At 39.2% G+C, this 27781-nt stretch overlaps 1 protein-coding gene across 3 annotated transcripts in view; it reads left to right on the top strand.

Annotated features, from left to right (window-relative positions):
* Nucleotides 1-27781, top strand: part of wscd2 (WSC domain containing 2) — a 118515-nt gene that overhangs the window by 54722 nt on the left and 36012 nt on the right. For all 3 annotated transcript variants that reach the window (XM_041788441.1, XM_041788438.1, XM_041788440.1), the window contains 2 exons: nt 6346-6397; nt 12982-13875. In XM_041788441.1, the coding sequence (XP_041644375.1) occupies nt 13500-13875 (376 nt within the window). In that variant the 5' untranslated portion in view covers nt 6346-6397; nt 12982-13499. The remainder of the gene's footprint in view (nt 1-6345; nt 6398-12981; nt 13876-27781) is intronic.

Raw genomic sequence — 27781 nt, 5'->3', positions numbered from 1 at the left:
GACTGGTGGAGGCGTTGGCTGCAGCACACGGCGTGCAGACTGTCAGCCCGTTTAGCAAAGATTAACGTTGACGTTTCCTCTCCTAAATCCGCTCTGATTAAATATTTGCTGGCTCATTTAATATGACTGTGAATTAATGGTCAGTCAGTGAGTTCATGTCTGCTTCTCTGGAGTAATTGCCATGATTTGGCACAAAGTCCTCGGCCGTACCTCCTGTCTCTTGTCTGTTGAATTTCCTCTTGGGCTGTGTGACTGGTTTGACGTGTCAGTCTGATTATGATCCAGTTTTCATGTTTTTAGCTCCTTATAAGAACAAACTAGACCTTCTCCTGGATGTTGGATTTAACAAGCACAAAGTTAAAGTATGTGAAGCTGTGGGAGGACCTGGCTCTGGGACTTTGGCCTTCTCTATGATTGAAGAGACAGCAGTGAAGCACTGTTGGTTGCTCTTTCCAAAAAAGTCAACCGCTAAAAATTTGCACAATTTTTCCAAATTCTCCAGGGGCTGCAGAGATTCACTCTGTCCTTGACGAAGAAATGATTTTCTTTATATCTTTAGAAATGATTTTCAGTGCAGAGTGACAACAATTCAAGAAAAAGTCCTTCCTGGGATGAAGAAAAATGGCTGGTAACTCTTTGTTCCAGTGGGCCCTAATGAGCTAGTAATCTTATAGTAATAAGAGGTTATTATCTAGTAATAAATTACCATTTTTGCAAGTAATAGCTCTGTTGTATTAAGGAAGTATTTACCAGGTAATAATTAGGGATGCACTATATCTGATATTTTTAACCAATATTTACAGATTAGTTTTTGCCAGTACTGATATCCAAACAGATTTTCAAATATGTATTTCAGACGTAGACCTTCAGGCCTTTGAACAAGTTTTAATGCACAAGGATGAACAAAGAAACAAACTTGAGTGCCTAAAACGCATTTTGAAGTTGAAAGGTTGAGAATGAACACAGATAAAGACCTACACTGACATAGGTCTGCTGGTCCAGCCTAAAACTTTATAAAGTTTTTAGTACAAATGGCAAATATTTACAGTCAAAATATCCTGTTATTTGCAGCCAAAATATTGGTTTTAAATATCGTCAGAAATGTTCATATCTGCTGATACTGATGCCAGGCTGATAATATCCTGCATCCTAGTAATAATGTATTAGTTATTGAGTAATTTCTTGTAATATTGCGGCATTTCTTTTGTAATTTGGTGGTTTTTTACCCTTACCCCCTAACCCTAACCCCCAACCCTAAGACTTTAACCCCAACCCTCTTACCCTATTACCATGGCCTTCAAACCATAACCTTCTAACCCTAACCCCCCAACCATAACCCCGAACGCTAACCCCAAAACCCTCTTACCGTAACCCCCTAGCCCTCTTACCTTTACTCCCTATCCCTAACTCTTTTACACCAACACCCAAACTAACCCTAAAACCCTGTTATCCTAACTCCCTAGACCTCTTACCCTAACCTCCTAACCCTAAGCCTTTAACCCCAACCCTCTCACTCTCTTACCATAGCCTTCAAACTGTAACCCTCTAACCCTTATCCCTAAACTGTAACCCCCCTTGCCCTAATCCTCTAACCCTAACTCCCTAAACATAACCTGAGGCTGTTATAGCTGCAAAATGGAGGTTCAGCTCCTTTTCAAACTTTATTTATTTGAATACACTGTGATTACAGTCCCTGGTGATGTAATGGCCAGGCAGACTAACACTTTTGTCCATATTTGTATGTAACAGAACAGACTAAAAGTTGATTCACATTTCAGGGAGTGATGGATATTTGAATTGCGGCTACACCTCCTGCTGTCATTATTTTTCAACCACATCTATACCACTCCAGAATAGTGCCTGCATAGATGCAGGCTATAAGCGTAATAGTTGAATCTGCTTCTATATTTCTATGCTCCAAATACCAACCAAAAGAAGCCAGAGTAGGCAGAGTCAGCCGCCTTAGATCAGGGGTTCAATCCCCAGCTCCCACATGTCGTTGTGTCCTTGGGCTAGACTTTTAACACAAATCCCTTCCACTGCTGCGTCAGTGGTGTGTGAATGTGTATCGACGCGTATGAGTTGGATTAGTTAAAACTGATAATGATCAGTGGGGTATCAAGTAGACAAAGACAGGGAGAGAGAGCACAGGCAGCAGAGAGAATAGGGGGAAGTATGCAGCAGTGAGAGGAGCAGTGGTAGACAAACATGTTATTTTCTGATCGTTTCACAGCGGTTAGGCTCTGAAGAACATAGAGACACACTGACTAATGCTGGAAGGATTGAAGTGGTGCTGCTGTCTCTGATCCAGCCTCTGCAGCTTGTTTTATTCACCGGTCAGTAAATACATTTTATTAAGTCACTTAGTGTTTGTTTATCATGTTATTATTATAGATGGAGAGCAGAGGGAGGACACAGCAATGGCTTATGACCCCTGAAAGTCTTTCTTTACTTCCTGACCTGCAGACTTATATTCACTTCACCTTGGTAAATAAATATATGATGTTGGTCTTAAATTACACAGCCTGGAATAAATAGGTCCTGTTAATAACTATCATTATAGAATAAGACCAAAACAATTATCTGGGGCTGTTTTTTATGTCATTCAAAATAATGATTGTGTTGTGTCTGTTTTATATTGTTCAGGGTGGTTATTGGGAGGGAATATAGGATTTTTACCTCCGCTAAGGAGGTTATGTGATCGGGTGGGTTTGTTAGTTTGATAGTTTGTTAGCAACATAACTCAAAAAAGTTGTGGATGGATTTTGATGACATTTTCAGGAAGTGTCAGGAATGGCATAAGGAAGAACTGATTAGATTTTGGGTGTGATCCGGAGCACCGTCTGAGTGCAGGAATTTTTTTAAGGATTCTTTGCTATTGGGAGATAGGGCTAATGGCCGAGGTCTGCGCTCTCCAAGTGCGTTTCTAGTTTTTATTTTGTTAATTTGTTCATCCTCAAACTTTAAATTGTGACTTTTAAGGACTGAAGTGTAAGGCCTGACCTTCATTTGAATATCTGTATCGGCTCAAACTGATTTGTTAACATCGGCATGTCAGACATCAGCAAATATTCAATACCGTGCATCACTAACTACAACTACTAAAAATCCATAAAGTCAAATGTTACTTAAATGTGACTTACACTTAAGAACACTTTAATAAGACTAAGACTAAATTTGAACAAAACCCAATTCCAAAAAAGTTGGGCCACATCATGCAAAGAAGAAACCATATGTGAACAGGCCCATTCAAAAAGGAAAAGTGGAAAACTGTTCTGTGGTCAGTGAATCAAAATTTGAAATCCTTTTTGGAAACCACAGACACCAGTTCCTGTGGACTCAAGAAGAGAGGGACCATGGAGCTTGTTAAAACAGTTCTAAAGCCTGCATCTCTGATGGTATGGGGTTGCATCAGTGCCAGTGGCAGTGATCACCAACTGGCAGCCCGAGGGCCACATCAGGCCCCTCATATCTTCCCATCCGGCCCTGAGAACATTATTATATTCAGAAATACACAGAGAAAAAAAGTTGATGTATTAAAGTACCTTTTTAATAAATTCCCTAAAGCTACAATTAAAAAAAACAATTGAGATTGATTAAAAAAATGTCCAGATTGGTTAAATATTTGCTCCATTTTATGGAAGTCCACCTGTCAGCCATTATTACCTCCACTGAGGAGGTTATGTGATCGGGTGGGTTTGTTCGTTTGTTTGTTAGTTTGTTTGCAACATAACTCAAAAAGTTGTGGACGGATTTTAATGAAATTTTCAGGAAATGTCAGAAATGGCATAAGGAAGAACTGATTAGATTTTGGGACTGATCTGGATCAGAATCTGGATCCAGGATTTTTTTTAAGGATTCTGTACTATTGGGAGATAGGGCTAATGGCGGAACTCTGCACTGTTACCACTTTTCACCAGGAGATGGCGGACATGAGTAACTTCAATCCCAGCAGCATTTTGGCTGTGTTTCTATTCAAAGTTTTGGAGTTTATAGACTTTGAACGACGCACGCCCGGTCAAAGAGACGAGTCGGAGCGTAACAGAGAGAAAGACAGCGACTTGTAGCGAGAATACTCACTATGCTGGGAGGAATAGAGGAATATTCACCCTCTGCCATGACTTCCAGTCATCCAGTGAGACCATGGGTGAGACTGTCAGTGCATCTGTTGGCACCAGCAGGCAATGCTTACTATGACAGTCCACCCGTAGTGAAGTCAATGCCTTGCCTCACTGTGTTTCCACCCCACTGGGGAGGGAGTAATCGGTGAATGCCGTGGTAGGGGGCACACAGGGATGGATCCAGGAATTTTTGAAAGGATTCTTCGCTATTGGGAGATAGGGCTAATGGTGGAGGTCTGTGCTCTCTGGGTGCATTTCTAGTTAGCAAATATGTTGCATGTAAATACATATTTTTTTACTTTGCTTTCCTTTATTTCTATGTTGCTGCTATTGTATCTAGGTCATTTCATGACAATGCTCTGCACTTTATATACCTCATAGAATAGGGTTTATTTATGGTTTATTTATCTAGTGTGTTAGGCCTTAGCCTGAAAATACATATGTGAAATTTCAGACTACTTTCTTACCTTTATACTGTTTGTATGTAGTAGGACTTATTGATCGTCCTCTATAATTATCAACAGTGTATTTTTGTACTTTGTCTTGTCAGTTGTGTTCTTGGAAGGTGTCTGCCCTTGTTTTTAGGAATTTTATGTATGCTTTGTGTCAGCTTTATGTAGGACAACAGATGGCTTTAGTCATGTTTTCATTTACTATGTATGAATGATCAATGTCACTGCACACTGTCCCTTGATAAATAACTAAACTCAACTATTTTGAGTTCATTCTTGATTAAACTATGGTTTTCTTTCCACTATAAGTGTCTTCCTGCCTGAGTTTCAAAAGTAAAAACCTTCTTCTTGCACAGGTTTTTCTTCAATCAGGGCACACCATATTAGCATCAAACTCAGTAATGGAGAACATAACCTCCACGATGCATTCAGCTACAATATCTCGATCGCCCCCTTGTGTATTATTGTTATTAAAATAATTATACAGGAGGCTGCATCACAGGCTCTCTCTCTCTATCTCTCCATTACGCTCTATTCAGGCAGCATGAGGTGATTACAGAACAGCCTGCCATTGGCTGACAGACCCTCACAAAGGGTAAACATATGACAGTTAGCATTAGGGCTGGGCAATTAATCGCAAATTAGTTTAAATCGCAATATGGCCTGCTGCAATTTCAAATTGCAGAATTTGCAAGATTTCTTGAGCTTAAAATGTGTCACAATACCAGTTTAATAAATCAATCTTTTGCAGCGGCAGAGGTTTTCTGCACATTATGCAAAGTGTCATTTTTTTTATAATGGTTTGAAAAAATCCTCCTTTTTGTGTTTTATGCATCAAAACAAGTGACATAAAAATGATAATGCCCTTAAACAGAGCAAATGACATAACATTTGCAATAAGAGCAAAAATAGTTAGCTCATTCTTTCTAAAACTGATGAAACTTAGCTACTTCACGAAAGTCATACCCCAGCTGGGATCAGCTGGTAGCCAGCCTCACCTCCCCCACCCCAGCCGCCTCCTTTATAGCTTCAAGCTTGTTGCACCCTTTTATTCAGATATTCACCCAAGAATAATCGCATATTAAATTGCAACCGCAATATTTTGGGGGGAAAATTGCATTAGATTATTTTTGCAAATCGTTCTGCCCTAATTTCTGCCTCTGATTAGATTGATTCAAAGAAAAGGTTAAGGCAGATTTATTTTGAACCCCAATGATCAAGCATTCAGTTGGTGTGATTTCAGTAGATCAGGCTTTTCTTTGGTTGATACAGACCTCATTATTGAGTACACAGTGAGGTATTGTAAAGCTACTTCAAATAGCAACATGCTGACATAGGATATTCAACATGAATTATTATACCCCCTAAACCTTAGCATGTTAGCATTAAGCTAAAAGCATCACTGTACGTTTACAGTTTCAGGATGCCACTAGAGTTACAGTGCAGGCGTGTCTCTTTTTACCTCATACAATATGGAGGATCTATACAAGACTATCTACAGTCTTGTTGCTGTCATCTGAACCTGCAGAGAAGGATCTGAATAAATAATTAACGTGGTGTATTAAGCCGTGTGTGGCTCTGCTGCATACTGTATGTGAGTGACAGGAAGGGTGTCACACGCACTGTATCTCTCGCTCCATCTGTTCGACCTCAAAAAGCTTTTTTACCGTATTTCCAGGACAACGCGGCCTCGCTGCTTCTCATCTGTGGCTGTTACGCTCTGACTGTTGCACACGTATCTCTAAAACTCTATTTTCCTTCTTTTCTCACAGGATCCCAGCGTGAGGCCGCTCCACGTTTCCAGGATACAGTTTCCCCTCCACGGTGAGTCATGAGTAGGAGGCATGTTGAGTTTTATCTTCTTATTTAGACACTCTAACCCTTCAGGGAACCTAGGAGAGATGTGATTTCTCTTACACAAACAAATTATTCAGTTTGTAATAGAGGCTGGCTCATAGCTTCTCCTTTGTCCTGAAATATGAATCATTCCTCCATCAGCATGGATCCAAATATTGACACAGAGCTGAGAATCAGCATGCTAACTGATAGAGCAGCGTAGGAGGAACTTTTTAATGCTGTTTAGACAGCTGTTCAGCTGCTGAAATGAATATAAGCAATTATTGCACTGTGTAGCAGCATTTATTGGTAATCTCTGTGGAGGCTGTCTGCAGGAATGAAAATAAATGCCGTTTCAGACGGACGTAATTAAAAGTAGTGTGGGAAATATTCTCAGCTTTGTTCCTGCCAAAGAGAAGAGTGACACCACTTTGGTTTGTTTTCCTATCATAAATCAAATTATATTATAACTGTATAATCATACTGACCTCTGGGAATATGACACATCTAAATAAACAACCATATTTCCTAAAAAGCTGGGACAGTGTGCAAAATGAAATAACATGATGTGAGGATTTACAAAGCTCTGGACATCTGTGTTTGATTTGAAAGAGCACAAAACAACTTATGAAATACTAAAACTGAGATTAAAAGAAAAAATATTTTCCTATTTTGAATCTGATGCAGACAGCTTTTTTTTTTTTATAAAGTTGGGACAAGGTCACTTTTTCCATCTTCTCTTTGAGAAACCTTTGAACACCTGATTTAAAATAGTGCACAATTAATCTTATTGCAATTGCAATGTCAGGCTGTGCAATCATGTAATTGTATAAAAAGCTGCAACTATTTTTGTATTAAGTAGTGCTTTATAGGTTTACAAAGGCCTGCATAAAGGCTCTTAAATTAACAGCAGTGTTACACTGCCTTTATTTCCATAAAGAAATAATTCATTTTTTAAAATATTGAGTTATTTTGAAAGCAGTACTGTAAAAACATCTGGTTTTATGTAATTTTAAGCTACTTTTGTGTTCGGTTGAGACGTAAACACTCGAAAACTATCATTATTCTGTGTTTGCCCTGAGAACCAAGCAAAGTAGACTCATGATAGCATTCATGTGTTTTATCGTAGTTGCAGTATTAAACAGTGTAATCACAATTTCACCAAATCGTGCAGCACTAATGGCACCAGGGGGCTCTCAGTCAAAACAAAAACACAAGATAACACGCAGAGACGTGCTACTCAGTTTATTTCTCCTTTGAAAATAAAGACAGAATTGAACAATGGCAGCTGCCAGGATAAGACATCCAGTTACAACTATGAAATCAAGGATTTCTCTGGTTTTAAAGACTGCTGGAAATATCTGAGGTAATCTAAGTACCCAGCTATTAAATATATGGAACATAGGTTTTGTCATCTCCTACCTATTCAGTTTTAATGTACAAAATAACCTTCGTATTGTATCTTTAAATGCACAGTATGTGAATCTGGCTGCCAGGGGGCTCCCAGTCAAAACACTGAGACAATATGATGAGTAGAGATGAGAAAAAATTTGACTCCATACAATATATACTGAACCAAAACCAATGTCTGGTTTTCATGGAAGAATTTCCCATAATGAGTGAGAAAAGCCAGTGCTTCCGGTTCATACTGACAGTCTGCAAACTAATCACATATCATTCTGGTATATCTCACAGTGCAAACCAGAAAGAACATTTTTAACAGTTTTTCACCCTCAGCTGATAGAAGAGAATAAATGTGGTCCATAACGAAAAAGCTGGACAGAACATGAATGGGATAGAGCAACGTAACAACAGCTTCTAATAGCAGTTCTTCCTTAGTTATAAGATAAGAAAAGCTTAGATATGTTAGCTTCAGTTAAGTTAAGTGAAATTAAGTAAAAAACATTTTCACATTTTATGTACAAGTTCAGGCTATATATGATAAGAGACGTTAAGACAAGATAAGACAAGGTAAGATAAGAAAAGAAGATGAAATAAGACAAGATAAGATATGATAAAACAAAATAAGATAAGACAAGATTAGATAAGATAAGATAAAATGAGATAAGACAAGATAAGACAAGGTAAGATAAGATAAGAAGATGAAATAAGACAAGATAAGATACGATAAAACAAAATAAGACAAGATTAGATAAGATGAGATAAAATGAGATAAGACAAGATAAGACAAGGTAAGATAAGATATGATAAGAAAAAATAAGATAAGATAAGATAAGACTCAGGTTAAATGAAGGTATATTCAGTTAAGTTTGGATAGGAAGAGATGAATTAAGTAATGTTTGGTTTAGATAAGATAAGCAAAGATAAGATAAGAAAAGTGAAGTTCAGCTAAGCTAAGAATTTTTCATTTTTAAAGTTTGGATAAGTTTCAGTAAGATAAGATAAGGTATGGTAAGTTAAAAGAAAAGATATGTGCAGACAAGATCAGTTAAGTTGAGATCATTTAAGTTACATCTGGATAAGATAAGCAAAAATAAGATAAGTTCAGTTCATTTAAGTTCAGATAAGTTAAGTTTAGTTTGGATAAGATAAGATAATAAGATGGTAAACTGAGCTTTTAATTATTCCCCATAAATGGAAACTGGTTTATTTAGACAGCTTACAGCAGAAGTAACCAGAGCTTTATAAGACGTGTTAGAAAAAGCACGTCTGCAGTAATCAGTTACACAGAGACTAATAGAGTAGGGCTGTCAGCATTAATGTCCTGAACTCATAGTTTTTGAAATCATGGTTATTCGCATGTTTTATTAACCCTTTCAGCTCACTGTGGTTGAGCCAGGTCAGCATCTCCCTGAAGCCATAGCGATGTGAAATAAGTCCACCACTGCTCTGCAATGTTTCATTTCACTTTAAAAACTCAGACAGCTCAGCCAACAAGTCAGAAGTCCTCTGGACCATGTGATACCAAACATTTGTCTTTTCACCGTTTATTCCCTTTTCAAGCTGTAGTTAGTTACTTGTTCTTTGGTTAATTCAGGTCATCATCTTCAATCTACCCACAAATAAATAAAAGCAGGTTTGTATCCAATCAGTGTCAATAATTGCTAAATGTATTAGCTTGTTAAAGACATTTTCCATGATGCGTAAGCATCAAGCTAACAAACTCAGATGTACAACCGGGTCTGTCTGTTAGAAATCCATGTCTTAAAATAATCACCTTTGACCTTTAAATAGTTATTTCCCTGTTATTTCTTCATCAACTGAACTGTTGTGGGTAATAAATGTTTAAGTTTCAGCTCCATTTAACTGATTACACATGATACAGGTTTATTTTTAGGGCATTAATTTAAAACGAGTAAATGTTGTATTTATGGGGTCTTGTCCTTCGTGTCAGCCTCTTCATCCTCACTCACTTTATTTCCTACCAACTTTGAATCTCAGTTTAAAAAGTCTTTATTTGCACCCCGGATCATTTACTGTGTGTTTTATTTTGATGCTTAATTTGACTCTGGATAAAAGGATTACATCCAAAAATAAACAACCAACTGAATAATTAAAATGCAGTCTGAGATGTTTGAAATAAAAGTCGTCCTTCAAGGTTTTTTAAAAGTTACTGAGCAGGGCAAAGCAGTAAAGCTTGAGAAGTCAGACAGGATGAGGATTGTCTTTGCTGCCAGTTTAAGCTCATGAGCAGAATGTGATCCATCTCTCCTTGAGGGTCCCAGACTCGTCCCAGACTACCGGAGGGAGAAGTAGAGGGGCAGAAAGCCAAGGGGGGTCTGCGGCACCATTGAGGTGTCAGGTGGCGAGGTTTTTTTGCGGATTTATCCCGGGGTAGACAAAGAGCCACAGGGCCGAGTGTCCCCTTCAATGTTGGGGAAAATTCCCTGACCTCGAGGGGTGTTGCCTTACAACTTCCAATTGTAGCCTCCGGAGCTCGTCTCAGAACAGAGACTCCTTTGACAGCAGCTCCTGAGAAATTCAGAAGTTTTTATTCAACCATCCCAGAAAATGTGATGTGAAGTCCTTCACTAAATCATTCACTGAATGAGGAAAGTCAGTGCAAGCTCTGGAATCAAAGGTGCAATTTTACTCACATTTTATAACCTCTGCCTCCTTAAAATGAGTCTGTCTGCTCTTTTCTGTCTGATATTCACACCAATTATCATCACTTTAAATCATCGTTACTAACACTCCTGAGCTCTCTTCAGTTCAAAAACACATGAACTCCCTAACACATCAGTGGAACTGCCGGGGGGAGACATTTGAGCTGTTTAGCCTCTTAGCTTGTTCTTAATTTCTAAAGAAAAGTTGAACTTTGATTTGTTGCTCTGAAGGTTTTTGACTCATTTATAAAGAAACAAACTGCAGACAGAATATAAAATATTACTGTTCTATCAGATACAATACGGTCTGAAAAATAGGACACAAAACAATGTACTCCAGTATGATGTTTGATATGATATGGTGCAGTACAGCACTGTTTTGAAAGATACAATACTGTACAATTCAATACAATATGGTTTGATACATTACCAGACAGTGTGATGTTTTATAAAGCGAAACAATACAGTACAAGACGAGACTATATGAAACAATTCAGTATGATATAATTTGATACGGTAAGATACAATATGCTTTAATATAAGACAACAGGATACAAATATGAAACAAACCATACAATTCCATACACGGCGAGACGAAACAATATGATATGATGTGGGACAGTAAAGCACTGTTGAGCAATATATGATACTATGTAGTAAGATATGGTGCAGTACAGTACTGTTTGTTGATGATTCGATACAGAAAGACTCAAAAAATATTTCACATACATCTTAGTAAGTGTGTCTGGCCCAAGGTCCCATCAAGAACTTAATGCAGTTAATTTGTATTTCACTTACTAAGATGTACCTGTAATATTTTTTGATCACTATTAATCACTATTAGTGATTTTTGCACGCGTGGAAACGGACAGACAGGCTGCCTTACAGCTGCAGTAGCACCTGTCACTGAACAGGTAAGCATGAACAGGGGAATGGCTGTCTGACAGCGCAGGGTTTCACATCAGTGACTGATTATACCTGAGAGGGATTTTTGCCGACCATCTGGGCACTTTACTTCATTTCATAAAAGTTTTCTCTCCGTGGTCAATAAACTACCGAACAGTCTCCTCTGGCGGGGCGCTGTTATGCTCCTCATTCATACACAGAGCACAGAACAGCAAAATAATAACAGTTTTAAATGGCGTTAAGGTAACTTGGCTGTTTGAGAGGAACAATTTCCACCACCCTCCCCAGCTGGCTGGGCATTACATGCACTGGAGGAAAATTCTGTAAGCCAGCTGTCCCTGTCATATTGACTGAGGCTATGCTGAACCATACTAGTAGCTAGCTCCAATAGCTACAGTAATGTTAGGACTTACATCATGTTTTTATTCCTGTAAACGATGATAAATAAGAACAATTTTAAGTTTGATACAAACCTGATTATTGCATACCTGGTCTTGAGACACCAGCTCCACTCAGTTCTTCTTCTTGTATTTTCAGCAGTCCCACTCAGTTGAGAACTATCTGTGCTCGATTACTCTTCCTCATGGAAGTGGATGACGTAAACGATGCGCCACGCTGAACTGAAATTGAATTGTAGAACTGAATTTGAATTGAATGAACTGAAATTTAATTTTTTATTTTTGAATTTAGGGAATATAAAGAGTTAAATGCTTAAGTGAATAAAATACAATTTCAAGCAAATAAATTAAATTTCAAGCAAATAAATTCAATTTCAAGCAAATAAATTCAATTTCAAGCAAAAAAAAATCAATTTCAAAGCAAATAAATTCAGTTTCAAAACATTAAATTCCGTTTCAAAGCAAATAAATTCAGTTTGAAAACACTGAATTCAGTTTTAAAACATTAAATTTAGTTTCAAAACATTAAATTCAAATTTAAATCATGCTATTCAAATTTAAATCATTATTCAAATTCAGTTTCTAGTGGCACAAATCTCAGCCCATAGCATACCTTACTTTACACTGTATTGGTAAAATAAAATTCAATTTGATGCAATATATGATAAGATGAAATATGTCATGATACCGTACCATACAGTGCCATGTATTGGTGAAATTTATCCTGGACTGTGGTGCTGCACATGTTAGCAGTACTCCTTGGTATCTGTGTTCATTAAACAATAAAATACAGGATAATCCATTAAGAGGCACATCTCAGTGAAAAACTACTAACATCTTATGTGGCACATCACTTTTAAATGCACAAGAGTCACATTAAACAAATCATACATAAATAAACAGGACCTGATTTATTTGTCTTTGCTCTTCCTCGCTCTGGTTAATGTGTTTGACCAGATACTGAAAATGATGTTTAAAATGTGAATTCATACCTGATAATAGGCCAGTCATTTTGTTTTAACGGGTGTTATGTGTGTCTGAAAGTCATCTTTGATTGGTATTAGAGATGACCAGGAAGTTCGGATTGTGATTCTCAGCAGGAGAAGCATCTGCTCATGTTTTTTCTCTGTGACCACCTGTGACACAGCTAGCTCAGGTGTACCCTTATTCCTCCTTTTCTCTGTGTTTCTCTTGACTACAGATGGTGAGTCACGCCCCCTCTCTGTTGGACCGTTTCTGTGAATAGCCGGTTGCTCAAAGGCGAAAGGATCTCAGCTCAGCGCCTGAATAAAGCCCTCTTCCCTCAGCACAGCGTGGGAGAGGGTGCCACTGCTGTGCTGGTGTGGCATCTCTGCAGGCTGATAACTGGAATGAAAGCAGTGTTGGGCGATCAACTTTCTCTCTGAGCTGCTCACCTTTCACACAGCGGGGCCGGGACTGTCAGCGGGACGACAGAGAGACTCTCACACAGACAGGATCAGCTGAGCGGGACAGAGGAGAGGCTGGAAACATCTTTATAAGATTTAGGAGGCATACAAGAGTCATGCTATTGTTTGGATGACCTCTTCACTGGATTAAGCCTCTTCAGCTGACATTTTTTCATCCCAGTCGGGGCCCAGTGGGGCTGTTTGGTGGGAACAAGGTGACCTGGTGTTGATTCTTCTGCTTTATGAGTTTTCATCACAGGGACAGTGTGTCTGAGTGGCAGGTGGAGCCAGCATGGCCAAGCCTCTGCTGAAGATACAGCGTTATTTCCGCAGGAAGCCTGTCCGCTTCTTCTCCCTCATCCTCCTCTACCTGACAGCTGGCAGCCTCGTCTTCCTGCACTCTGGCTTCGTCGGGGACGGCAGCTCGGGCGGCAGAGGGAGCCGGGACTCTGTGGTGTCTTCAGGGACTTCGTCGGCTGACACTCGGGGGCTCAGCATCATGAGCAGAGTGTTCAAGGAGACACGCAGGTCTGGGTGGAGGTACGGCCCCCCGTGGATGAAGAAGACCAGGCAGGAGGGCAAGACGGTGCGCAGAGGGGGGGACTATACCAACAACTGGAACCGTGCACTTAAAGGACGCAATGCCAAAGACATAGACGATGGAAGAGGTGAGTTAGACCAAGGCTGATAATGTCTTCATTCTGAAAGAAGCATGCAACTCAGAATCAAGAAATCTTAAACGGGGAAAAGGTGGGTGGTAAACTTCCTCTTATACACACAATAGGAATAAGAAATACAGCAATATGGAGGGAATAAAAAAGAAATGCAACGAAGAAATAAAGCACATCAAGTGCCTTGTATTGCAGAGTAGAGAAACTGTAAGGGCATTTCACAGCAGCGTTGATTTCCTCAACTAAAACTGTGTCTAAAAATGTCCATGAGGAAGATAGACTAAGACAGTGGTTCCCAACCTTGGGTCGGGACCCCCTTTGGGGTCGTGAGTAACTGAGAGAGGGTCTCCAGTTGCCCTAAAAAATAAGAATATTTTTAAGATAACACTGTTGCCACTTTACACCGATTTTTTTTTTTTTTAACCCCATTCATTCTTTTTTTCCCACCAGTTTTAACAAATTTTTACCATTTAACACCTATTTTGCTAAGTTTTAAACTCTTTCCACCACTTTTTTTCTGCCTATTTTTGCCACTTCTGATCCAATTCTTGCCACTTAAGCTTAATGCTGCCTCTGTTGACCCATTATTGCTACTATTAACCCTTTTTTCACCAGTTTACTCCCAGTTTTCACTTTTAACCACATTTCACCATTTGATATGCTCATTTTTGCAAGTCTGCCAATATCTGCCTATTTTTTCTTTCTCAGTTAACCCTTTTTGCCAGTTTATATCAATTTATCATCCTCTTTCACCAAATTTCCACCCATTTTTGCCAATTTAAAGCTGTTTCAGCCACATTTTAACTCCCTTTTACCACTATTTATGCCCATTTTTGCAATTTTTTTTATCTAGTTTTTGACACTTCTAACCCATGTCTGCTATTTTTAAAATCCAATTTTCTCCCCTTTGCCACCATTTTTTGCCATTTTTTTTAACCAATTGTAGCAATTTTTAAACCATTTTATTATTATTTTTTTAACAAAGAGGATTTACATTTTTAAGAAGGTTATTTACTAAACAAATTATTTAAAAAGATATTTTTTTCTTTGATAAGAGTGGTTATTTTCTTAAGGTTAATCACAGCTTAACTTTACAATGGACCATGGTTTTGCTGGGCACCAGAAAGTTCTCCCATTTATCCCCCTTTATGGGCAGCCTTGTCTGCACATGACTGTTCTTGAATGTTCATGGCTGTGTTCAAACACCTTCAGGTACAGTGGGGTCCATTAAGACCATTAAAACAGATCTTTGGTTATAAAAACTCTAGAGGAGACTTATCAACCTTCAGTATGCTGTGGCACATTTTGAAACCTTGGGGCCCACCAGAAAACCCTGGTACAACCGTAACATAAGAGTGAAATATTTACCCTTTATATCAGAGTCAGGGGATTTTAATGTGCATGTCTGGTTTTCAGATTCATTAACAATATTTGGGGATTGTTGTCGGGGCACAAAGATTAATTAATGAGCCACTGCTGTTTATATTGTTTTAATCAGGAATCTGCAAAGTGAGCTCTGTAAATGTACCTTGTGATCCTGCACACTCTGTCCTATTAGTAATAATGTCTGTGGAGAATCTAAAACATTCTTAAAACTGTGGAAGCAAGGGGCATAGTAGAATGGTTAACAGACTGTCACCAGTAAATCCAACACCAGTTAAACTGTGACATCTTTCCCAACATCAAACAAAATACATGACATAAAGGCAGTGTTAATTTCGACAGCTATTTTCATTTTTAGTCTCAGTCTGTTTTTTTAGTTTTAGTCACATTTTAGTCATTTCTATCCTTTTTAGTTTTAGTCGACAAAAACTCAAAAACATTTTAGTCTAGTTTTAGTCCAAGCATTTATTTTCTTGCCTAAATCTGGTACCAAATCATGGTAGTGTGTTCTCTGCACTCTGTCTAACCTGGGGTCCCTGCTTTCTACAGCTGAGAGACAGAATAGCAACACATGTTTTTCTGACAGATTGACCCACAGCAGAGAAATATCACAGATTTTCAATGTCTGACAAAAACTACATTTTAGTCTAGTTCTAGTCATCAAAGATCCGTTTTTGTTAGTCTTAGTCTAGTGTTTGTCATGGAAAAAAGGCTTTCAACGAACATTTTAGTCATAGTTTTAGTTGACAAAATTAATACTGTATAAAGGTTCCATGAGTTAAATGTTATGGCTGTCTGTTTTTACTTCCGAGACTTTAGATAATAACCTGTAATCAAGTATTTTAAAATATGATTGAAATGAATATAATTTCTTTGGTTTTTGGTTGTAATAAATGACATCTCACAGGCCACCTGCAGTAACTTAAAAAAGTTTAGTTTCATTAAGTTTTGTTAGGGAGACTAAATGAGACTTAAAGTAATTCAATTTCCAAAGTTCATGATGTGAGAGCACAGGCTGTTATGTCGGACTAATCTGTTGAGAGTAAAGATTAGAAGTATGATTTGCATCAGATTTAGGCAAAGAAAGTAATCGTTTTGACTTCAGGTTCTGACTAAAATGCAACGACCTTTAATGGACTAAAACTGTCTGGATTAAAGTGTTTTTTACGACCAAAACTAGACTAAAGCTATAAAGGATTACCCTGACCTAAACCTTCCATAGAGAGCGTTTGGGAAAGTGCAGGGCCTTTGAAGAAAAACTCGGAGGGCGATTGGATGAACCTTCTGTCTGTCACATCTTTACGGGCCAATCAGAGCAACAGAACACATGACGTAGCCCCTACAAGGAGTAAACTCCATAGAGAGCTGCCTAAAATGAACCGTGGCGACTGTAGACATGTCAGTACACAACTTATGTCATTTTTGAAAAGAAAACAACTCACTGCTGTTCTTTGTTCTTCTTTTAAGGAAGAAATGTCGTCAAGTTCTGATAAAAATGACGTTTTAGCAGCATCCACACTAATCTCTTCTGCCATAATTGCACCGGCCTCTTGTTGCTGCTTGTTTACGTCACGACTCCGCCACGCCCGAAAGTACTGCCCCTCGTTGCTGATTGGTCCTGTCACTTTGTAACCGGGCCCAAACTGTTCAGATGGGAGCCAAGACGGATTCACCAATGAGAAACACGGAAACGGGCGTATCCATCTGCTTTGAAAGGTTAATAAAGGATAGAAATGACAAAAAAAACGTAGGAACAGTTAGATTCATCACAGGGTCATTGTGTTAGCGGGTGTGATGTGAGCCTCGTATACTGTGTAGAGCGTAGCTAACATTAGCAGCTAGCGCCATCAGCCTTCGTTCCTCTTTGCAGATTAATATCGCGCTTCAATATGAGGCCTCTTTCACTTCAGTTATTACTTTACAAACTGTCACACTGTGTTGTTCCTACCACACACTAACCGCTAAGCTTCTCATGTTTACGTCTGGTGAAGTACCAGGAAAAAGCTCAGACAGGAAGGCAGCGGCCATTAACTGAAGCTACAGCGGCCTCTAGTGGTGGGAGGTTCAATACAGTTCAAAAGAGCATTTTCCACTGAGGTTTCATGTGTGTTTATAAAGAAATGAAGGTAATTAGTTCAACAGACTCAAAAATGTAGGAGAAAAATCAGCTAAGTTGATGAACAAATATAACCATTTAACTGCATGCATTCTGTGCACCCTTGTGGTCAAGATGACCCACCTTCACTAAACCTCCTAAATAAAGCAGCTTAAATGATTTTTAAACACCAGATCTAGTTTGCTTAAAGGAACCACTCGTCATTTACCACAAATTGTGTGAATACCTGAGTTTTCCCTCTTTATATGGCAGAAAGACTTCATTTATTTTGGAGAAACCACTTGTTTCCATGACACAGTCACTTGTTTGACTCTAGTATTTTTAATGCAGTGTTTGTATAGTATTTCTATAGCTTAAGAAAGTAGCAGAAAAGTGAAAACTTTATTTGCATTGAATGCATTTTTAATTTTTCCAATAACTAGCGTTGCCTGTGAACAATGAAATTGATATTATATCTATAAAAATTTGGAAATGTGAACCAAACAACATGATTCAGTTACACATGCAGAACAGTTTGGAAGAGCACAGCCTTTGCGGATATATTTTTTACACCTGCAGCTTACAGCCCTTCTTTGGTGGGCAGGACTGACCCTTCTTCCTCTCACTGCCCCACAAGGGGCCGCGGTTGAATTCAGGACACTGCCATCTGAAGCACTTGTATAACCTCTGAGCAGCCTCACTCGCAAGGTGGCAAAATGGTAATATTTCAATCGTGACAGCCTGTATTTTCCCGTACCTGCTTTCCTGCCAATCCATCAACTGTAGGTTTCTGAATCTGCTCACACACACACACACACACACACACACGCACAGAAGGTGGCCATGTTGTTCCATCAGTCATGAGAGTCTGTCACATTTTTTGACACTCATCTTTAGTGCCACCTGTTTGGGCCGGAGCCGGTCAGAGGCAGAGCACTCTGTCGGTAAAGACCACGTCTTGCCATGTTTGTCTGCTACTGATCATCTACCTGACAGAGCTAAAGCACTCACACATTTTTGTGGTGTGAAACTGACTCTGTGACTGTGATTTCAACTGTCGGGTCATTCTGACCCAAAGACAATATTTCAGCCAGGATCCCGTTGTACATTTTATTGCAAAGTGGATCTACAGTTTTACTTGGCGTAGAAAGCTCTGCTCTAAAGATGCTCCCTGGGTTAGTCAAGCAGCATACTTAGACTTTCCAGGAAGCGTATGGCTAGGAACCCCCATATGGATAGATACATTAATGACAATGCACACTGAATACAATAAAATGAGTTCAAAAGCAATAAAGACATAGTAGCATGGGGGTGCAACCAGCTTTATGCTATAAAGGAGGAGGCTGGGGTGGAGGAGGTTAAGCTCTGCCAGCAGCAGTGTGGTGTATCTTTAATGCCAGCAGGGATTAGTGAGAAGTATGTCATATTTAAATACACCGCTGTGTTGAGCTGTGATTGGCTGTGGGAGCTGGGAGGCGATCAGCTGATCTGTGTCCTGCATGAACTAGTGCTGAGCTTCCTTAGTACATTTTTTTGTGTAACTTACATAGAAACATGAATAATGACAAGACTTCTCTTTTTCTAATGTAGGGCTCAATCTAGGAAAATTCATGACAAGTCTTAAAACATCACTGAGAGGTTCTTTCTCTGCTGTTAAACCCAGCAGCCGGTCAGTACTGCACAATAATAGCATACAGAAATCCAGTTGATATCTGCTGTGTCGACTTTTTCAAATCTTCGGTCATTTTGAAACAAAAGCTGTCAAGAATGATTGTAATTTAGTCCTCCAGTTTCAGACTTTTTTGCCCCACAGACAACTCCAACAAAGCCAGAATCTTAGTAGCAGTTTCTTTAGCTGTGTGATTGTAGTATTAACGCATATTTGTTCAAATTCCCACAGCATTCTCACACAGCATTCTCAGATTTGCTTCAAGGCTCACCAGTGAGCTGCTGCAGACCATCTGGGAGTTAGAGAGTCTGACGCAGTTTGCTGACAGTTTTGGGTTATTTAAAGGTCACATATTTTACCCCTTTAAGACAAGTTTATTTTGGTCTCAGAGGTCCCCAAAACATGCCTGTGAAGTTTATTGCTGGAAAAACACTCCAGTGTTGGATTTTTGCATGTCTAAAAACCTCTGTTTCACCCCTGATCACAACGAGCTGTTTATGTGTCTGTGGCTTTAAATGCTACTGAGCTGTCTGACTCCGCCCCTGACTCCGCCCCTCTCAGGAAATTGATGCAGCTTAATAAATGTGGCTCTCCTGATCCTCAGCTAAGAGGAGGATCAGGAGAGGAGGGTGGAGCTTTCTACCGAGCGGGGAGGGCCAACTGAACCTGGGGGCGGGGCTAACTCCCCACATGACATCATGAGAGGAAAATCTGAGAACGGCTTGTTTCAGCACACCTTTTGTGAAAGGTGGGGGGGGGGTTCTGATTCTCCTGTTTTTTTATCTTTTGCTGGAAACGCCTGAAAAAGTGTATTTTGCATAATCTGTGACCTTTAAAGTTCTAATAAGTCAGCACTGAGAGCCTGGGGCTTCTCTTTTTTGTTGTCATGGTATCAAACCAGATATCGTGGTTTGATTTATATTGAAGTTTAAAAACCTGATATTGTGCCAAACACAACCCCCTCCAGAGCACGCACACCTGATGAGCACAGACAGAGAATAATAAAAGTCTTTCTTGACCATGCCTGATGACTTTACCTGTCCTTACATCTGTGTTAGGATAGTAGACGGTACCTAATCAGCTAAAACTCTCCTGCAGTCCTGCAGCTGATTTAACTGTGATATCAAATGGAGCTGCTGTAGCACAGAGATGGAGGTCACTGCAGCGATATCGATGTCTCTTATCTGACTTTAAACCACAGACTCGTCACGTATTCTCACATCTCTAGAACTAAAAACAAAAACTAAAGTCATGAATGATGTTTGAACTTTCCTCTTGGCTTCACCCTCATTATAAAATCATAAGGAATAAAAAAATTAAATGCAGCTTGTACTTGTGCTGATTAGCGTGAGTAGAATACATACATTTTTAATGGAGGAATGATTAATACATATGCTAACGATTGCAGAAATAATTGCACTTATGCAAAATTGATGACTACTCAGTGTGAACAATGCAATTCTTGTGAAAAGTGTTTTAGAATGATAATCATGATTTCATCTGGATGTTATTACTGCTGATATTTATCCAATTAAAACACTTAAAACTTTAGAGTCCAGGCTTGTTTGTGGTGCAGACAGAAATTATGCCCCAGCGTTTCTGTTTATATGAAGCTGATCCAAAGCAATCCCTGATTACTGACTGCAGCTTCTTAATGACGGAGAGCGTCTCTCTGTAATTGGTCCTGAAGGAAATCTCTGGAGGATGTTGGTGATGATGATTATGATTACAGCTCTCTGTGAGTCTCTGAGGAGCTACAGCACCCTGAGGCTGCCTTACTATCACCTCATCTTAATGATTTTCTTATCAGAGGATTTACACGTTTATCCGCCTGTTTATAAACCGAGCAGCTCCAGGATCCTATCAGGAAAGCTTTACCTTTAAGCTCTGGGGCACGCCTACAAGGACTGTACTGAAAAATGAGATCTCAGAAGGTGTGTTTGTCCAGTTTATTAACAACAATATCCCATTACTCTTATTATTACTGTATTCCACCAGATCATTTCAGATACATTTTATTCATGATGAACCAAAACTAACAACTGCAGCAAGCATTGGTGATAACTGGCAGTGAGTCTTTCACATCATTGTGAAGGAATTTCAGCCGTCTCTTCTTTACAGATATGTTTTAATTCAGCAGCATTGAAAGGGTTGAATGGCCTGTTTAAGGTCATGCCACAGCATCTAAGTTGGATTTAAGTCCTGACTTTGGCTAGGCCACTCGAAAGCCCTCATTTTGTTCTTTTAGACCAGTGGTTCCCAACCTGGGGTCCGGGGACCCCTTGGGGGGTCGCCAAAGATCTCAGGGGGGGCAGAGACCTTGTCTGCTCTGAGGATGGCAAAATTAGATGTTCATTAAAAAAAAACACAGGAAAAATAGGGGCCAACCTAACAGATTAAAATATATATGTATATATAAAATATATATATTTTGAAAAAAATCAATTTTTTAAGAATAATTAAGTCTGATATTTTCAATTTTTTCAGAGTTTCAAAAACTAGGATTTTACAAGAAAAAAAAAGTCAAAATTTTAGATTTTAAAGTCTTCAATTTTCAAGAAACCAAACTGAAAACAGTTTTGAGATTTTGTCTTTTTTTTTTTTGCTTTATCATCTCAAAAATTCGAATCCAGGGTTCAGGGACATTTACGGCTTTTAAACTCATTAAAAAAAAAACATTCTTATGAATTAACTTTATAAACCTGATTTTTTTTCTTGAAACTAGCATTTCTTTTTCCCAAGAGCGGCCCTAATACACCGTCATATTAATTGATAGTTTGGATATAGATCTTTGGTCAAGAACAAGTCTATATAGGTCTGTTATGTTGGGAATTTGTCAATGAAAACAATTTCAAATAATGTGTACTTTTTCTGAGTGGGTCCAAGGGGGGATTATTTTTGTTTTAGTCCATTCAGAGGTGGACTTGCTGGTGCGTTTAGGATCAAGTGAGCTTGAGCTTGAGTTCAGGAACTGATGGCCAGACATTCTTCTTCAGGATTTTCTTGTAGAGATCAGAAAGTCAGTAGAAAGTGGTCCAAAAGCAGCACCAGACCATCACACTTCCACCACCATGTTTGACTGTTGGCATGATGCTCTTCTGGTGAAATGCTGTTAGTTTGACTCCGGATGGAACGGGACACGCAACTTACAGAAAGTTCAACTTTTGTCTCATCAGTCCACAGAATATTTTCCCAAACGTCTTGGGGATCATCAGGATGTTTTAAGTAAATGTGAGATGAGTCTTTGTGTTCTTTTTGGTCAGCAGTGGTTTTGGCGTGAGAACTCTCCATGATGCCATTGTTGTCCAGTGTCTTTCTTAGTGTTGAATCATGAACTCTGACCTTAACTGAGTCAAGCAAGGCCTGCAGGTCTTCAGATGTTCTGGGTTCTTTAAGGACCTCCTGGATGAGTCATCCATGCACTCTTGGAGTTATTTTGGTAGGCTGGTCACTCCTGGGAAGATTCACCACTGTTCCAAGTTTTCTCCATTTGTGGATAATAGCTCTCTCTGTGTTAGAAATGTCTTTGTATCCCTTTCCAGACTGATAGATGTCAATGACTGTTTTTAATCTTCTCTTGAATTTCTTTAGATGGTGCCATGATTTTTCAGAGTGGACATTTGTGCAAAGTTAGAAGAAAATCCCTCAAAGTGTTCTTAATTTGATCGTTAGGCAAGAGATGAAGCTGAAGCTTAATGACTGAAATATCTGACTTAAGACCTCAAAAGTCAAGTCATTCTCATTATATTGTTTAACCCTTGAGAGCAGCTTTAATATCCTGATATTATCCTCCCATTTGTCCCTGAGGAAAAATAAGTCTGCTTCCCAAAAACTGCTGTAAAAATATTAGAGATTAGTATTTTTGCACTTTAAAGGAGTCAGTCTTTTAAAACTACTTCAGCCTGAAATATACACATCAATATTGGTTATATATTTGGGGATTTTAACCCTTTAAAGGCCAGTATGTTTACACAACTCCACTGTTTTTAACAGAACAAAATCACAATGGCTCAAATAAAATACACACACCATAATCCAACATAAATAGTGACACACACTTATCATTTCAGTCACCCTTGCAGAAAACAGTGTGAAGAAAGAAAGAGTGAAATTTTGTGGCATGCTTTGAATGGGAAAAAGGAGCGCCATCTGGTGGACAAATATAAATATTAAAAATTAAAAGCTAGTATCCAAAATGAAATGTTAAGATGAAGTAAGGCATTAGTCTATGTGGAGATAAATGTGGGATCAAAATGACATTTTCAATGGTTTTCAATGGACATTTTTGTCTTTTGGAACAAATGTGTCCGTTTTTGTGTAGCTTAGGCAACAAATACAATTCTAAACAGTTTTAAAAAAGAATATCTTTGGCAAATATGAACTGTTTTTATTCAACACAGCCAAAATGGCCTGAAAATAAAAAAAACCTAAATGGCACAAAATGTCCCTAGAATGCTTAAAGGGTTAACAAGAATTGAGCGACAGATGGACAGACCACACCAAACATAATGCTGACCTCGGCCTTAGTTGGCACCAAGTCATAAAAAGCACATGTATGGTCTGTATCTGCTTCTGCAGCAAGGACTTTTAGCTACTACCTCTCTTTAAATGAGATATATTATATACTGGCTCATTTAGATACATTTAGATTTCTCCAGTCTGCTTTCTTTTCTTACTGTAACCTGATCAAATGACTTGATTAGAGGGTTTCAAATATTCCCTTAGCTTGCCTCTATTATCCTCCATTCTTTTCTTATCCTGCCACTCTGTCCTCGCTCTGCCTTAATAAGTGTTAATAATTTAAAACAACATTAGTGGATATTTCCATCATGTGATATCAAATCAACAGCAGATTGTGAGCTCAGAGTTTCCTGTAACAGTACCCCTGGCCTCACCGTGAAGAAGAATTATTGTGGAAGAACTCTTGGATCCTTTAATCAAGAGCCGTGTCTGTGGCCGCTGTGTTTTTTTCCATTGGTGGGGGTCAATCTTAAACTAAACTAGTGTAGTTCAGTGTTTCAGAAACACAAAAGCGCCCTTGGTTCGACACACAACAGTATGGCACCACACTAATCAGTGTCCCTTCTCCCATGCCAAATCAAAGATGGGACATCTGACATAAGCTTTGTCAGTGATGGAGGAAAACTCACCTGTCTTCTTTAGGTCAAATGTAAATGCAAGACCAGGGTTCCTTTAGATTGCTTCTTTTGGGTTCTTTTCCTGTTAATATTATTGAATTTTTTGACCAATTCTGCATGCATGGTCATGTGACTTTGGCTAAGTTTAAGGGCCAAAGCCACAGAAGAATAGCACTGCTTCTGAATTTGCCAAACTGGTAAAAATGACAGAAAAAGACAGTATCTGATCCACAGAGCACATGCAAAGAGCTAATCAATACAAACTGCACTGCAAAGTCCCATATGCTTTTACGTATACGTTGTCATTTTTGAAAAAAAAAAAAAAAAACGTGCACTGCTGTTCTTTGTTCTTCTTTTAACGAAGAAATGTCATCAAGTTCTGATAAAACTGGCGCTTTAGCAGCATCCACGCTAATCTCTTCCTCCATAACTGCTCCAGCTCTTGCTGCTGCTTGTTTACATCACGACTCTGCCGCGCCTGAGAGTACTGCCCCTCATCGCTGATTGGTCCTGTCACTTTCTAACAGACGGGAGCTTTGCATGGATTTACAAGTGTGAAACACAGAAACGGGCATATCCATCTGCTTTGCAAGGTTACTTATTTGTCTAATTTTCTTGGGATAACAAAGCTGGTTTTCCCAAGATAAAAAGGCAATTCCTCACAAATTAACTGAAATTGCATGCTATCTTGGGTAAAGGGATTAAAAATAAAATGTAAACATGCATGCTTTTTATATCCATGCACTTTTTGACATGTTTGAATTGTCCTGTTCAGTTGTCTTTGTTTTGTTGAAAGTCCAACAACTGTGCGACAGTTTAAAAAAAAAATTGAAGCAATTGAAAATGTTTTAACATTTGAGTTGTGTTTTCTGGTAAGAGCTTACTGGTGGGTCCTGATGCCAAACCAGATGAGAACTGCTGCTTTCAGTGCTGTAGAGCAGTGGTTTTCAAACTATTTCTGCCCAAGGCACACTAAAGGTTAAGCCAAAATCTCAAGGCGCACCATTTTCATATTGTTAAAGTGATGCTAAAACATGGCAAAATCAGGCAGAAGGTGGTGAATCAAAGTAAAAAATTGGCAAAAAGTGTCCAAAAGATGGGTTAACAGTAACAAAAAATGTGTTTAAAGTGACAATAAGGTAAAAAGACTTGGCAAAGGTTGTAAAAATGGCTTAAAAGTGATGAAAAAATATGGCAAAAATAGGGAAAAAAGTGTCCAAACAAAGTCAAAAGTAGGCAAAATAGCACAATGTTGCAATAATGGGTTCAAAGGTGGTCCAAAGGTGGTTATAAGGGACTGAAAGTGATGAAAAATTTGGCAAAAATTTCCCAACTATTGCAAAATTGGCAAAAAAATAAATAAATAAAGTGTCCAGAAAATGGGTTAAAAGTGGCAAAGACTAGTGAAGACGTCAAAAAGGCTGCAATAATGGGTGACCAGTGGCAAAAAAGTGAGTAAAAATAGGTTAAAAGGGAAGAAAAATATGTAAAATAGGGCAGAAAAGTGGCCAAACAAAGGCAAAAAAATGGGTGAAAATAGGCATAATGTGGCAATAATGGGTTAAAAGCAGCAAAACAGTGGTGAAAGTTGCAAACAATTGGTAAAAAGAGGTAAAAAGTGATGAAAAATTGACAAAAATGCCGCTGATCCAACACACATGCACTGATATCAATAAATCACACCTGGGGAGGCCCCTTTTTATTTTTTTTCAGGGGCCCAGGCAGATCTGTGCGCAGGCCTGATTACACTACTCGCCATAAAGTTGTACTAATAGTGCATGATTGTACAAATTCCCAAGGCACACCTAGACTTGCCACAAGGCACACTAGTGTGCCCTGACACACCATTGGAGAACTGCTGCTGGAGGGTTGAATGTACAGGTACTCAGTCAGCAGAAAGATGGCTGATGTCAGCGCTGTAATATTCTCTTCATTTATGTCCGTACAGTCTTTAAAAAGATGCTGAATGGTAATGAATACCTGGAGGTTGTTACTGTAACTCCATTGTGGTTTGTTTGGTTTCACAGTGCAGCACAGGCGGGTGGAGACATAACTTCACATTAATGTAAAACAAAGTGATGGCCGCTCCGTCTGTCTGTGCCGAGACAGAACGAGGAGGCTGCTCTCCTCATTTTTTAGCTCGCTCCACTCTGGGCCGGACGCCAACCTCTGCGAGCTCGAAGAGAAAATAAAGAAGTGATTTTATTACACAGAAAGCTCTGAGTCACTCCACAGTACAGTGCAGGTCTCTTATTATTAAAGAAATCTGTTTTCATAGAGCGTGGTGAGCTAGTTCCTCAGGCTTAAGGCCAGAAAACAAACATGTTTACAGTGAACACCCAGACCAGGGTTTATCTGATCAAATGAAGGTGTCTCCTTCTCTGAGCCTCACAGGACTGCAGCTAAAGTGGCTCTGGAGGAATCAGCAGCTTTGCGTCCTCTCTCGCTTCCTGTATCTCTCATCACTGTGCAGCTTTAATACCTTTATGTGTTTTAGTTTTTCCTCTCTGTGCACTCCTCTGCACAAACTTCTCACTTGCTTTTGAGAACACATTGCAGCGGGAGATTTTCACTGCAGCAGTGAAACACACAGCCAGCCCGCTGCAGCAGCACAGAGGTGCTCTGTACTGAAGGAGCACAGCAGTCGACTGAGAGAGAGCTGAGGCTCTGTTGACTTAAGTTCCTGCTATGCCCGCATCATATACAGAAAACACGCCATACGTGATAGCGTTGTTCAGGATCTAGTGCTTACGAAAGTGTGGGCTGTGGCCCCCTGGTGGGCCCCAAACGTGCTGCAGTCCGGCCATGAGAGGTCATGTACAGTGCCTTTAGAAAGTAGTCAGACCCCCTTCACTTTTTCAGTTTTGTGTAGCAGCCTGATGCTACAGTTATTGATCTACACTCAGAATTTTTAGAGTGTTTTGCAAATTTGATAAAATTAGAGAAGTGATTAGAAAAGTGGATAGACAGAAATCTCCGAGGTGCAAAAAACATGAGCTCCCTCTTGGAGTTTGCCAAAAAGCACCTGAAAGACTCTCAGACTGCTTCTCTGGTCTGATGAAACCAAGGGAAACGCGGACGTGTCTTTACCAAAGTGAGCTGAAAGAGACAGTAAAGCAGTTATTTGCTTAAAATAGAGCACTAATCGTCAGCCTTGATTAATCATTATTACTGCAATAAATCAAAATTATTTTAAACACCAGCCCTCGTTTTCACTCTTGGTGGATCTCTACTGCTGTGTTAACCCTGCAAAGTACAGTAGATGGATATGCCAGACTCCACCCTTTCATCATGCAAATCCATCTTAAAAAGCTCCAATCCACCAGGACCAATCAGTGCATGAGTTAGAGAGTCATGGGGGAAAGGGTTAGTTGTGTGAGTGTGATTATACAATGAATGCTAGTCGAGTGATTAGCTTGGACTTAGCCACAGCGGCAGTTTTGTCAGAACTGGACAGGGTTACCAGGCCTGTGTGACAAAACCAGCCCAATAGCCAATAAAAACTAGCCCAAAACAACCAAGCCTGATGCTGAATTTCAAAATAATACAGTAAAGCCTCTGCCACACTGCGTATATTGCTTGATTGCCCGCAGACACTCTGCTTCTCTGTGGGTGGCG

This window comes from Cheilinus undulatus, linkage group 5, assembly GCF_018320785.1.
Source record: "Cheilinus undulatus linkage group 5, ASM1832078v1, whole genome shotgun sequence".
Taxonomy (NCBI): Eukaryota; Metazoa; Chordata; class Actinopteri; order Labriformes; family Labridae; genus Cheilinus; species Cheilinus undulatus.
The sequence above is the reverse complement of the archived record's forward strand: the minus strand, read 5'-3'. Positions and strand labels throughout refer to the sequence as shown.